General features: G+C 54.0%; 1 protein-coding gene and 1 long non-coding RNA gene across 16 annotated transcripts in view; one reads left to right on the top strand and one right to left on the bottom strand.

The window, feature by feature from the left end:
- The window catches only part of NLRC5 (NLR family CARD domain containing 5), a 76,342-nt gene that overhangs the window by 40,368 nt on the left and 23,210 nt on the right, over positions 1–12,764 (top strand). For 9 of the 10 annotated variants that reach the window (XM_016128479.2, XM_036231301.1, XM_036231303.1 and 6 more), the window contains 11 exons: positions 1,354–1,422; positions 2,011–2,079; positions 2,849–2,932; positions 3,342–3,425; positions 4,853–4,942; positions 5,711–5,755; positions 6,731–6,820; positions 7,742–7,825; positions 10,571–10,654; positions 12,202–12,291; positions 12,477–12,539. In XM_016128479.2, coding sequence (XP_015983965.2) covers positions 1,354–1,422; positions 2,011–2,079; positions 2,849–2,932; positions 3,342–3,425; positions 4,853–4,942; positions 5,711–5,755; positions 6,731–6,820; positions 7,742–7,825; positions 10,571–10,654; positions 12,202–12,291; positions 12,477–12,539 — 852 coding nt within the window. The remainder of the gene's footprint in view (positions 1–1,353; positions 1,423–2,010; positions 2,080–2,848; positions 2,933–3,341; positions 3,426–4,852; positions 4,943–5,710; positions 5,756–6,730; positions 6,821–7,741; positions 7,826–10,570; positions 10,655–12,201; positions 12,292–12,476; positions 12,540–12,764) is intronic. The other variant, XM_036231302.1, reaches the window with a different exon arrangement.
- On the bottom strand, positions 4,936–10,713 carry LOC107501909. Of its 6 annotated transcripts, none has more exons than XR_001594891.2 (5): positions 10,380–10,713; positions 7,067–9,438; positions 5,967–6,912; positions 5,160–5,710; positions 4,936–5,047 (listed from the first exon to the last, which is right to left on the bottom strand). It is a non-coding gene; the product is annotated as an uncharacterized LOC107501909 (long non-coding RNA). The 6 variants fall into 6 exon arrangements; XR_001594894.2 differs by having other exon boundaries at positions 5,549–5,710; positions 10,380–10,712; XR_001594892.2 differs by having other exon boundaries at positions 4,936–5,710; positions 5,967–6,218; positions 6,626–6,912; positions 10,380–10,707.

Below are 12,764 nucleotides of genomic sequence, written 5' to 3' on the forward strand. Positions count from 1 at the left end.
CACGTGACCTCCCCCCGCCCCCTGACTTCATTCACAGGCTGCGGCTCTGCTGCTAGGCAATCTAACCTAAGACAGGGGGCCCAACCTTATTTCTATAAGTCCCAGTGTTAAGTCTGGGGACCAAAGGTGAGATGCTAATTGATGTCAACACGTGGCCACCCAGAGGGACTGTCAACTGAGGACGGTGGTCTCTGCTTTCAACACCACTCAAAGGAGGAGACAGGGACCGATCCACCCTAAAGGTGCATTAGGGGACCGTGATTCACATAACGATTCAATAAAGGATCCCTACGGCGTTCCAAATGACACTCCGTTCAGTTCTAAATTGATATCAAAGAAATCACCTCGGTTGTACAAATACATTTAGCTGCAGAAATGTTCACCTCGGTATTGGTTACAATAGGAAAAAAAAAATGGAAATAACTTAAACGTTTAACCATAGGATATTAGCTAAATAAACTAGGTTGCCTCCAGAGAGAAGAAATTGTTGGAACCAGATGTGGCTGCAGCCTTAGCATGGAGGGGCGACTGTGGCGTATGAAGTAAACAAAAAATTTAATTCATCATTTTTATAGTAAAGTTTTTCAAACATTCTCAATGGTAGGGAGAAGGGTATAATGAACAACCAGTTCCCACCAATAATTATCAACATTTTGACACCTTTGTTTCATCTGTCTTTTGAAAACCTAGTTTTTAAAAAAGAATTTGAAAAAAAAAAACAAAAATAAAAAAATAGAAAAGAATTTGTCATTTTAATCTCATTTTTAAGAAAAAAAAAGAACATTCACTGAATTAAAAAAAAAAGAAAAAAAACAAAAGACTTGAAGAACCCGGTCCAAAATGTCATCAGTGGGATTGATATATGGAAGAGATTGTGGGTGATTTTTCTTTATTTTCTTTTTACTGTATTTTCCAAATTCTCCGCAGGGGTGAAGTATCACTTCTGTAATGAGAAATAGATGCATAAGCTCCAGTTTGCCAAGGCGAGGTTAGGGATGCTGCCATTGCACGTTACAGCCTCATGTGGGCTCTCAGTGTCTGTCCCAACCTGGGCGCCAACAGTGGGCAGAAGGGAGGGGGCTTCGGCCTGAGGCCCAATCGAGAGAGAGGGCAGACTGCTCTTCCGAGAAGTTGCCAGAAAGCAAGGGCTGGTGAGTTTGTGACATTGCGGTGGTAGAAGGACTCCAGGCCCCCCTGCCGGAAGCTCAGCGGAAGTCAAGGGAGAGTCAGAGGAAGTGGCTGCAGCTAGGGACAGGGGGATGGCACCTTTGCGGTCCCTCCAGGCCAGCCTATAAAAGGACTTGGAGCAGCAGGAACCCCATAAGCCTCTGGCCTCCTCTCTTTTCTCCACAGCCTCTTGCATAAAACTGTGGTCCTCATGTTCGTCCCAAAGACGGAGGAGCAGGAGGGAACCGAGGGGAGGTAAGACCCCAACACCCTCCCAGCCCTACCCTCAGCCAGAGCCATCTCCTCCCTGATGAGGCCCTTCAGCCTAAACCCAGAGGATCACCTGAACTGCAGCTCTGATTACAGTTAGAATTTCTGGCCCAATAGCCGAGAGGTGTTTGCCTCCTCTAGGTTGCCTTTCTGGATTGCCCCAGCCCAGGACATGGGCAGAGACTCAGCTCTTTCCTCCTCAGTATCAACCTGGAATATCCTCTGTAGCGTCTGAGCTTTTGAAGGCTCGCTTAGAGCTGAGATGGACATCTCTGAAGGCAATGATGACGATGATAATGATATTAATGTTACTAACAGTCAAGGTTAATTGAGCACTTACTATGATATGTACCAAGCACTAAACTAAGGCAATTCGTGTATATTCTCCCAGTAAGAGGCTAAGTGGTTTGTCCCAGGTCACACAGCCAGGAAGTGAAGAAGCCCATCGGAACCCAGATCAGACTGTCTCCAGACCTCGTATAGACATTGACTGATGGGAAGCGAGGCTGAGGATGGCTCTGGAGACAGTGGGTGAGGCTTTGCTCAGCCTGGCCTTGGTGTGTGTCCCTCCAGGGTTCCGGTTCTTGACAGCCTTGTGCCCCAGATGCCCTCCGAGCTGCCCCTGCATTCTTCAAGCATCAGGTACAGTGATGACCTGCAGGTCCCAGGTGTGGCTCCAGCCTCCTCCCTCCCTCTGCCCAACACCTGTCCCCAGGCTCCCAGCCCCAGGTACTCCCTGGACAGCATGACCTCCTACGTCCAGGACTTGTGGCCTGACTTCCTTGCCTTTCACCTCTCCCGTCCAGCCCACCACAGGCAGGGTGTACAAGGCAGCTCCCTCAGCCACCTCCCCTGCCAGGGACCACCTTCCTTTAAGCTACTCTGACTTCCAGCAGCTGAGGGATTATGGGAACTCTGGACAGAGAGGATGGGCAGTTTGCAGCCCCTTCTGTCCTGTTCCTGGGACCGGGGCCTGGGGGTTCAGGTCAGCACCCCAGGGCTTCCATTCATACTCATCTGGCCCTCTCTCATTCTCTGTCTGTCTGGATCTCTCTCCTTGTCTATCTCTCGTTCCTTGTCTCTTATTTTCCGTTTTTCTTTCTCTCATATTGTCTGTAGGCCTTTTCTCTTCGTCTGTCCGTCTCTGGCACTGTGTGTGTGGGGGGGGGGGGGCTGGCATCCGCATCTCTGTGTCTGCCCATCTCGGACTCCTTCTCTCTGGCTCTTCTCTGTGTGCGATGTCTTATCTGTGTGTTGTGTGTTGGTCCTTCTTTGTCTGTCTGGTTGCCACATGTGCCCCAGCCCCTCACCTGCAAGCTTCGTTCTCTGCCTGTGTGTCTAGAGGTGGCAGGTCGCTCTGCCCTCTGTTCGGTGGGGCGGAGCTGCAAGGCTGCGGTTCTGTCTTCGGCAGGCTGACACACTGTGGTTTGCAAGCCCAGCACCTAGAGCAGCTCTGCACAGTGCTGAGAGGAAGCTGCAACCTCAATCACCTCGAGTGAGTGGCGGCTATTTGAAGGTGGGTGGGCAGGGCTGATTGTTTAGTGGATGTTAAGTGTTGTTTTGCTTAAGATTTAGATCAGCAGTTCTTTCCTGCTGCGAAAAGGAACCCCTTAGAGAATTCAGCGAAAGTTGTATTTCTTCCCCCTCAAATACAGATCTGCCACAATTGACAATCTCCAAAGCCCATCTCTGACCCCTGAGATGGAGGTCACAAACCTCAGGATAAGAACCCTGGGGAGATCCCAGCTGACCCAGGAGACCTGCTGAGGTCTGGCCTGGCAGCCCAGGGCCTGTCCCAGTTTTAGGAGAAGCTGAGTGGCTGAGTGAGAGGGGCAGAGAGACAAAACTCCTGCCCATCCCTACCCCCACCCTCCAATAATCTGTCCTCCCCCTGCCCCTCCCAGCTTATCAGGCAATGCCCTAGGGGACGAAGGTGTCACCGAGCTGGCTCAGCAGCTCCCAGGGCTGGGCACTCTGCAGTCACTGAAGTAAGTAGCTGGCTGGGCAAAGCCTCTGACCCTTGTTCTTATCAAAATGAGGGGATGTGGGGGGGTGGGGTGGGGTAGGGGTGTTCTGTGTCCCATCTCACTCCCTCCTGGGGTTCTCGGAAAGATTAAATCAGAAAACGCATGTCAGTTGCCTGGCCCAGTCCCCGAAAGGTGTGATTCTCATGAAAATAGAGACCTGGCCTCTATGACTCAATAATCCAGCTTCCGATTTAAGGTTTCACTTCTCCAAACGGTCTCTGGAGGCCCAGCTCACCTGGGGCAAGGCAGGCGTGGTGGGAAGTGTTACTCGATTAAAGACATGGCTGGCAGCCATGCTGGCCCTGGACTAGGCAGGGAGGGTTTGCACCCCACAGGACACCTAAGCAGGGTGCCCAGGGCATCCGGAGGGCCCTGAGCACCTGGCAGAGAAGGGAGATGCTCCTTGTGAGGGGGACGCCCTCGTAGGAGGCCCGGAACCCCCAGACTTTGCCTGCAGTAGACCAGAGTTCCTAGGCCCTAAAAGGGCACTAGGAACACCGCCACCCCCGGATCTGCTAGTCCCGAGTAAGAAGAACCCCGGTGAGAGGCCACATGTCCTAGGCTCCTGCCGTGACCTTGGGCAAGTTGCACCACCTCTCTGGCTCCCAGTGAGTTAACACGTGAGCTATAGAGGGGTGCGTTTTGTCTACACCCTTAGCATGAGGGCTGTGTGACCCGCGGTCCTCCGTGCGCAGCCTCATCGGGGTGCTGGGGAGGATAGGAGGTCGCCCCAGCTGCCGTTCTGGGCCTGCAGCTGGGTGGAGGGGAGGCCCCACCCCACCACTGCAGGCAAATTATATGCAAATTGGAGTTTTCTGGGCAAATCCCCATGTGACCTTCTCGATACTGCGAACAGCTGGTGTGACCCAGGGCCCCCAAGAGCCTGCACTCACCAGGATCCCCGTCCTTAGGAGCGTGACATTAAAAGCAAACAAAAGCCACCACAACAGTAGACAGAGTATGAGGAAAAGGAAAACTTTCATTCCTGCTGTTTGAATGAGAGGGCCCCCCCCCCCGCCCCGTTTTCATTTTCCACTGGGCACCACCCTTCCTTTATTGGGTGGGAAAACCCAGACACAGCTCTGGCCTGAAAGCACTCCCCAGATTCATCACAGACTGAGGGAGCCACGGAGTTCTAATCTCTGCTCTGTCACCCGTCACCTTGGGGAAGACCTTCCTGCTTTCTGGGCCTCGGTTTTCCCGTCTGTGCAATGGGGAGTTGGGAGAGGTGCTCTCTGACAATCCAGGGTTCAGTGAGTCCCGCTATCTGGACTCAGGGACAGCCCCCCGCCCACCCCACCCCACCCACTTCCCTATGCTCCGACCACAAAGAGGGTGTTTTCGAGTCCTGGATGCCATTGGTCAATGCCAGTCCTGTGTTTCTCCAGCCTCAGTGAAAACGACTTGTCCCTGGACACTGTGTTCACTTTGGCCCGGTGCTTCTCTACAGTGCAGTGGCTTCTCCACGTGGACGTCAGGTGCGTGTGCCTCTGGGCCCTCGCCCTACCCCCTTGTCTGTCAAATTCGTGATGGAGCATCTCAGGGCCTGCGGGATACTGGATCAGTGCATGTGTCATGGGTGTCTGTAGAATGAATGAATGAACGAATGAGCAAATGAATGAACACAGCCCCGGGGACACTCAGATTGCTCTAAATCCACCATGGGACACAGTCCATCAGCTCTCCATTACTCACTCTCTGCATTGTCCTGGGAGACTTTTAAGAAAACTGGGACCTCCATGGTGACCACTGAGTACTCAGGGACCTGCTCTGCTCGTGGGGTGTGTCATGCTGAGGAGACTATAGAATGAAAGGCACCCAGCCATGCAGCCTGGGGACATGGGACGCAGATCATCCATGCTTTCCCACGGGGCCTGCCCATTCCCCGACCTCCTCGCGAGAGGGCGAGGTGCGCCATAGTAGACAGGCCAGTTCCAAATCCAGGCTCACTGCTTACCTGCTGTGCAGCTGAGCCTGCCACACCTCGATCTCCTCATCTGTAAAATGGGACTAAGAATACTTTATCTCACCGTTTTAGTGGGAGCATCAAAGAAGATCATGTTGTTGGGGAGCTTTATTTGTACCTTAACAGATATAGTTGTTGTGAGCATACTCGTTGTAGTATCTGCTGAGAACGTGGACTGCCCTCCAGGCCGCCCTTGACCCGGCCGGTCTGCTGTCTTGCCCCTGCCTGGGAAGCAGGCCCTTTGTCCTGTCTCTGACTGCTGCCCTCTTTCTGCCTGCAGCTTTGAGAGCCAAGTCATCATCATGAGAGGTGACAGAAGAGCCAGGTGAGGAGGGAGAGCTCTGAGGGTGGGGTGAGCTCCCCTCTCCCTCTGGTCCCCGTTTTCTATACATATACCCCAGCCCAGACCCATGCTGACCACTGCCAGGCCTAGAGTGAACCCCCCACCCCCACCCCGACCCGCCAGGCCCGGCAGGACAGAAGCAATCACGACTTCTCTACCCCCCACCCCATATACACCTGCAGCGATTGGCAACCTTAGATCTCTTTCGGAAGTAGCCAGTGCAGATGGAGGGAGGGGACCACGGGAGGGGCCGCAGCGGGACAGGAGCTAGGGGCCTGCTGCCGCGTGGGCGAGGAGAGGGACGTTCGTGTTTCTGCTTCTGGGGGACTTTTGCGGACCTCTGCAGACTCATAGTTTCGTATGAGTCACTGTCTTTTCACACTCTGAGAATCACATTTGAGAAGCCAAGAACCGTTGGTGCTCTGAGAAAGTTTCCGTCTCGTTACTGTAAACAATGAACAACAGTCAGTTCTCCGCAGATGTTCCCGGCTGCCCCCTAGTGAGGCACCCCGTCCCACTTGGGAGCTTGGCAAGCACAGGGCCGCCTCCCCTGGGGCTGGCTGTGCCCACACGTCAGGGAAGGGCCTTGCCGCACCAGGCGGCTGCCTGAAGCCACGGGTGACCCCAGGCCAGGGAAGTCTTGCTTCTTAGGCTAAGGTCTCCATTTCTGGGGACGCTCTGGGTCCTTGGGACTAAAAGAACGGAGGCACTGGGAGACAGAAGTCCTAAGAAGGCCGCGTCAGGGATCAGAGAGGAGGGACTCTGTCCTGGCTCCCCCTGACCTGGTCAGGCACCGCCCCACTGGCCCGATAGAAGCTGCTGGCTTGCTAACTCTGGCCTGAGTTTCCCCACCTGTACAAAAGGGTCACGCAGGCCCCTTTTAGCGCTGACTGATGAGTCTCATCTAACAATGTGGATGGTTTGAACTTTCCTCTCAAATGTTTTCCCCGCTGCAAGGGACCCGTCAGCTGCTGGGCCCTCGCCAGAGTCCCCAGCCGGAGCCCAGTCCTTGGGGCCTGGTCAGCGCCGCAGCCTCCGGAGCTTCTGGTACCGTCTCGCCTACGTCTCGTCTGGGGGGAACCAAGCCAGGGGACGAGGGCTCAGGAAGCGAAGAGAGTCCGTGGGGTTTGGGGTTAGGGCTGGGGGTTAGGAGAGAGGGAAGGGAAAGTTTGAGGTAAGGAGGGAAGAAAGAGGGGTGAGTATGAGGCCTGATAACGGGGGTGGGCGGGGCAGGGCCCCCCCCCCCCCCGCCCGTGCTGGTCCCCAGCAGTCTCCTTAGAGCACAGATTCTACATCAGTTTCTCTGAAGACTTTCCAGCCCTGCCCTGAGGGCTGCGAGACCCCACGTGGGCCCCTCCCATCTCCAGCCCTTGATTTCCTCACATAAGAGGACCACCCACACAGGGTTGTCCGGAGGAGGGGGGTGAGCGTCCAGGCAGGTGAGCTGGCTTGTGCAGAGGCCCGGACGACTGAAAGCTTGGCTCTCGCGGAAGCATTTCAGTGCGGCTGGAGCATGGACGGGGAGAGTAGAGGCAGGCGAGGCCATGGAAGAGGCGTTTCCCTTTTAGAAGGATCGTGGGGAACCACAGAGGGTTTTCAGCACAGGAGAGGCCCGCTCGGATGTGCGCTCTGAAAGTTAAGACCCTGGCAGGGTAGAGAGGGATGGCAGGGAAGCAGGAGGGGAAGGCCGGAGGGTATTAAAGTGACCCAGGCGAGCGGCGATGGTGGCCCGGACTCAGGCGAGACTCGGTGAGGAGGACTTAGGGCTGGACCAGGACAGCTCGGGGGTCAGAGTGGTGGAAGTGGGGGCTGTGGGAGACTTAGGGGCGGAGAGCGTGCCCCAGTGGGTGAGGAGGCTGTGGGTTGCAGGTCTGGAAGAAGGTTCTTGGGAGAAGGGAAGGCCTCTGGGGCTGGACATGGGCCCTGAGCCCTCTCTGAACCCCTGCCCTGCCCACTGCCCCTTTTCAGCCTCACGGAGTGTGTTCTGGAGCCCCTGAGTGTCATCCGCCTCTGCAAGACTCTGGAGAAGTGCCCAGGGCCTCTGGAAATCAAGTAAGTAAGGAGGACACAGACCCAGAGGGCATGATTCGGGCATCTGTTCAGTGACCCGGGTGGGGGGGCGGTGTCCTTAGAGGCCAGGTGAGCCCGTTCTGGTTCCTTCCTGCCAGACCCCGTACCCCAGCCCTGTGGACGTTCCCTGGTAGAAGCCCGTGGCCCCCAATGACCCAGGTCGGGTACCTCGCCCTCCCACAGAGAGGTCATGCTAGATCTGGGGCTTCACCTTCCCCAGCTGCTCAACTCAGGGCACCAGGAGCCCCAGCCTGCCCCCTCCAGGCCTGCAGCCCCACCCCGGCACCTTCCTGGGCCTGTCTGTGTGGCTGGAGCCCGTCACCTCTGAAGGCCCCCGCTCCCCAGCTCTGGTTGACCAGCCCCCCCACCCAGAGCGCCTGGGTCTGTGACCAGGGACTGCGCTTGGAACCAGGAGTCCTGGCTCAGCCACCTACACGTGGGGTGACTCTGGGCAAATGGTGTTAGCTCACTGGACCTCAGCTTCGTCCTCTGCAAAGTGGACGGTCAGCCTGTCCTTCCATCATCATCGTTATAATTTTCTTACAAGAATTACCTTAAACTCCAGGACAAATCTACCTCACCCAAACAACCCCTGTCCCTCCTCAAGTCAATGTCCCCGCTGTCCTCGTGGCCGTCCACCTCCTGTCCATTTGCATATTCGCTTTTTAGCTACTCACGGTCACAGACGAGCCGTGTTCTACGGTTTCGCTCTGCATCACGCCATAGGTGGCCTTCTATTTTATTCTCTTTTTTCTTGCCGTCCGGCTCCCAACGCAAAACGCCTCTCCGGCCCTTGTCACAACCTCGTCCGCGTTGATCACCTGACGTGTGTCCTTCCATGTCTTCCTCCAAATTCAGGCACAGGTGGACACAGGGGGTTGGGTTTTTGACATTGTCAACGGACGCTGGATCTTACCACGCAGGGTCTCTGTCCCGAGCTTTCGTCTTGTGACGTCGCATCGTGCCTCTCCTGGAACGGCAAGACGCGAGGAGCCAGGGGGTGTTTTAAGTAAACCTTTTACGGTGGGCGAGCGTGAGACTCGATTTGCAGAAAAGTGCCAGAGCGAGTCCCGAGAATCCCTCGCTCAGTTGCCCCTGGTGGTTAATGTCACGCATTGTCATGGCACATTGGTCACAACTAAGAAACGGACCTTGGATGCGACTATTAACTACACTCCAGACTTTATCCGGATTTCACTAGTTTTCCCGCAAATGCCCTTTCTCTGATCCGGAATCCCATCCAGGGTCCCACATGGCATTCAGTTGTGTTTTGTTTTTTGTTGTTTTGTTTTGTTTTGTTTTGTTTTGTTTTGTTTTGCCTCCCTGGCCTGTGACAGTGTCTCAGTCTTTCTTTGTCATTCACGACCTCAACAGTTTTGAAGACTCCTGGTTAGATAGATATATTCTAAAGTGTCCTTCGGTTTAGGTTTGACGTTTTCTTCATGACATTTTCTTAGACTGAGGCTGTGGGTTGGGTGAAGAATCCCGAAGAGGTGAAGTACCCTCCTCACTCCATCTCAGCGGTGGACTCGACGTATCACTGTTGATGTTGACCTCGATCCCCTGGTTTAGGGAGTATTTGTCAGATTTTATTGCTGTAAAGTTCATTTTGAATTTAAAAACATTAATTTTTTTTTTTTTTTTATCATGGAGACTTTCAAGCCTATATAAAAGCAGGAGAAAGAGTAGACCCTTAATTCCCCTCCACCTACCTCAATAATTACCACCTCATGGTCCCAACACACACACACACGCACACACACGCACACGAGCGTGCGCGCACACACACACACGCTCACTCACGTTATTGTGAAGCAGTTCCCAGGCACCTTATAATTTCTTCTATAGAAAGTTCAGTACCCATAGCTAAAAGCTAAGTACTCTATTTTTTAACATGACCACGAACCATTATCAGACCTAAAATATTATCATTACTTTACGACATACTAACATCCTCAAACAGCCTGTCGGCTTTCGCTGTCCCTAGCTCTCTCCTGTGTGTGTTGTACACAACGGTTGTACATTTGTGCCTTTCCGAGCTCCCTCCACAGTGTGGATGTGCCACGGTCGCTCAGCCGCCCACCTCTGGAGTCTTGCTAGGTATCCGGCAGCTTCCAGTGCTTACCGTTTCTGTTTCTGTTTTTGTTTTGTTTTAATGTGGTTTTGTGAAGAGGTTCTCCTTTCTTTCTTTCTTTCTTTCTTCTTTTTTCTTTTTTTCTTCTTTAGGAGGGACGGGATGGCTGGTGATCAGGGAGGCGATGAAGGTTTGCAGGAGCAGCGGGCCCGGAATCGCAGTAAGGAGGAATTAAGCAGTCAGGACGGACCTCTCCTTCCTTCCTTCCTTCCTTCCTTCCTTCCTTCCTTCCTTCCTTTCTTTCTCTTTCTTTCTTTCTCTTTCTTTTGTTCTTTCTTTTCTTTACCCTTTCCTCTCCCCTCCCCTCGCCTCTCCCCCCTCCCCTCCCCTCCCACTGCAGCCAATGCTGCAGAAAGCACTCTTCTGAGAAGTCCTGCAGCAAAGAAAACTAATTTGGCTTACCGCAGCCTTCCCAAAGGTGTGTGACCTTCCTTTACTCCAGCCTCCATGCTAACTCAAGGACCCGGTGTTCCGAGGAAATGTTGAGGACAACCCCGGCTTAGCACCCAGCTCCAGAAGGCTCTGGCTGCCCGGGCCAGACTCCTAGCTTTCCCCGGGGCCACCCTGGCTCATCCAGATATTTTGTTTCACAGATTGTCCTGTGGGGTCCTGAGTGACCAGAGCCTGGACGCCCTGCTGGGGCACTTGCCCCAGCTCCCCCGGCTGAGCCTGCTAGAGTAAGGCTGGTTTGCCTATCTCCCTGCACCACCCACTGCTCTAGGGTTGCGAAGTCATGCCCTTCCTTCCCCTCCCTCCATCTCCTGGGCTGCCTCATCATTTTATCTGGCACAGCTGGGAGCCGGAGCCTGCTTCATACTTTGTTGAACCCGGGGAAGGGGGTATTGAGTCCTCTGGGCCTCAGTTTCTTCATCTGATAAATAGAATTACTATTCCCTCCCCCCTGGGTGGGCCTCAAACGATATAATTACTTTAAAAGCATCTTAAAGAATGGAAGGCCTGTGACAGGTGGGCTATTGTACTTTCCCCTGGAAAGGTCATCTGCTCCTAGAAAGGGACTTTACAGATGTAAGTCATGTGTATGTCACACACCTTTTTTTTAAAGGTCACCATCTAACTTCGTAAAAGGGGAACCTTAGCAGCATCCCCCCAAATATTTAGAACTCGATTGTCTCATGTCAGCTCAGACTGTTTAGAATTTAAAAAGGATTTTCTTCACATCTTCTAGTGGGCAGGGGCGAGGTCGGGGGGCAGGTAGGATACCAACTGCAGCTGAAATGGGAAAACCCAACGGGAAATTAGATCATGCCATCGGTAACCGCAGCGTGCATGCTAATGCTAACCCTGAGAAGGCATGCATCGCCGGGGATCTCGCTCACCCCTTAGTCCTCTCAGGGACGGAGGGGGGAGACTGTGACATTCCAGAGGTGGGCAGGCATGGCACAGCTCATGTCAATACCCACAGCACCCACTCTGCCCCCACCCTGCCAGGAGAGAAGGGGTCAGGGAGGGCTCCTTTGGACACAAGGTGATAGGTTAAAATAAACAGACGAGACAGCTCAGATCAGAGAGGGACTTCTCCATGCCTAAGTAACACAGCATCAGCCCCCGGCTCCTCATCTGTCTTTCGAATGAGGTGGCCAGCCTGACGGTCACCAGGGTTTACACTGTATTACTCAATCCACAGTGCGTGTGCACAGCTGTGGGCTGGAGACACAGTGGTGGGGAGAGGTGGGGCTACCACTGCGTCTAGTGAGGAGAGGTGTGAAATCCTGCTCAGCATCCTACAGGACAGCTGCCAGCAACAACGAATAATCTAACCCCAAATCTCAGGAGTGCCGAGGGCAGTAAACTACTCTGAGAGCCGAAGCATCTCACTTGAGAGTAGACACAGTGTAATAACAACAAGCATGGGTATCTTGTTAGGCAATGTGCAAGCCTGATGTAATTAAATCCTCGTAACAACCGGAGAGGAAGGTATACGAGTAGTCCCAATTTCCAGGCAAGGAAACTGAGGCTCAGAGAGTCCAAGTGGCTTGTCCAAGGACACAGAGCCAGTCAGCAGAACTGGGGCTCAAACTCAAGTCTGCTTGACTCCAAGCCTCTGTCCGTCCCTCTTGAGTTCCCACCTTCTTCCGTATCACCGTGCTGATTTGCTGCCCTCCGACTTCTGGTCCCTTCTCCTCCAGCCTATCCCAGTTCCCTGCCTACTGACCTTGCTCGGCTCCCACTTGCTGACGTAGGGTCCTGCCCTTTTCTTTCTTAGGCTGAACCAGACGAAACTGTCGCCAGGGAGCCCCTTGCTGCTGGCTAATCTCTTCAGCCTGTGCCCGCGAGTTCAGAAGGTGGATCTCAGGTGGGCATCGCCCTGGGACAACCTGGACCACTCTTAAAGGGTCGTGCCTGAAGTTTGGTGGGTGTGAGGGGCAGGATGGAGGCCGTAGGACCTAAGCCAGAGGCTCAGCTTCTGGAAGAGAGGTGCCTTCCCTGTGGGGGCATACCGTGGCCGAGGGTGGCTGATCCAGGCGCTGTCTGCTCCAGGTCCCTGTGTCATGTGACCCTGCACTTCAGATCTAATGAGGAGCAGAAAGGAGGGCGCTGTGGGTAAGTAAGTTCCCTGGAACCTTGCCCTGACAGCCAGTGGGTAGTGAAGACAAATAGACCTACTTTCTGATGGCCGGAGCAGGGACAGACAGCAGAGAATGGGAAGAGCATTCCCCCAGAAGGACATGCAGGGGGACTTGTTTCCTCCAACCTATAGAAGCAGGGAACCAGAGAGCGCCAGGCTTTGTCAAGGGCAAAGGAGTACACATCGGGCTGGACCGGAAC

This window comes from Rousettus aegyptiacus, unplaced genomic scaffold (genome assembly GCF_014176215.1).
Source record: "Rousettus aegyptiacus isolate mRouAeg1 unplaced genomic scaffold, mRouAeg1.p scaffold_m13_p_14, whole genome shotgun sequence".
Classification (NCBI taxonomy): domain Eukaryota; kingdom Metazoa; phylum Chordata; class Mammalia; order Chiroptera; family Pteropodidae; genus Rousettus; species Rousettus aegyptiacus.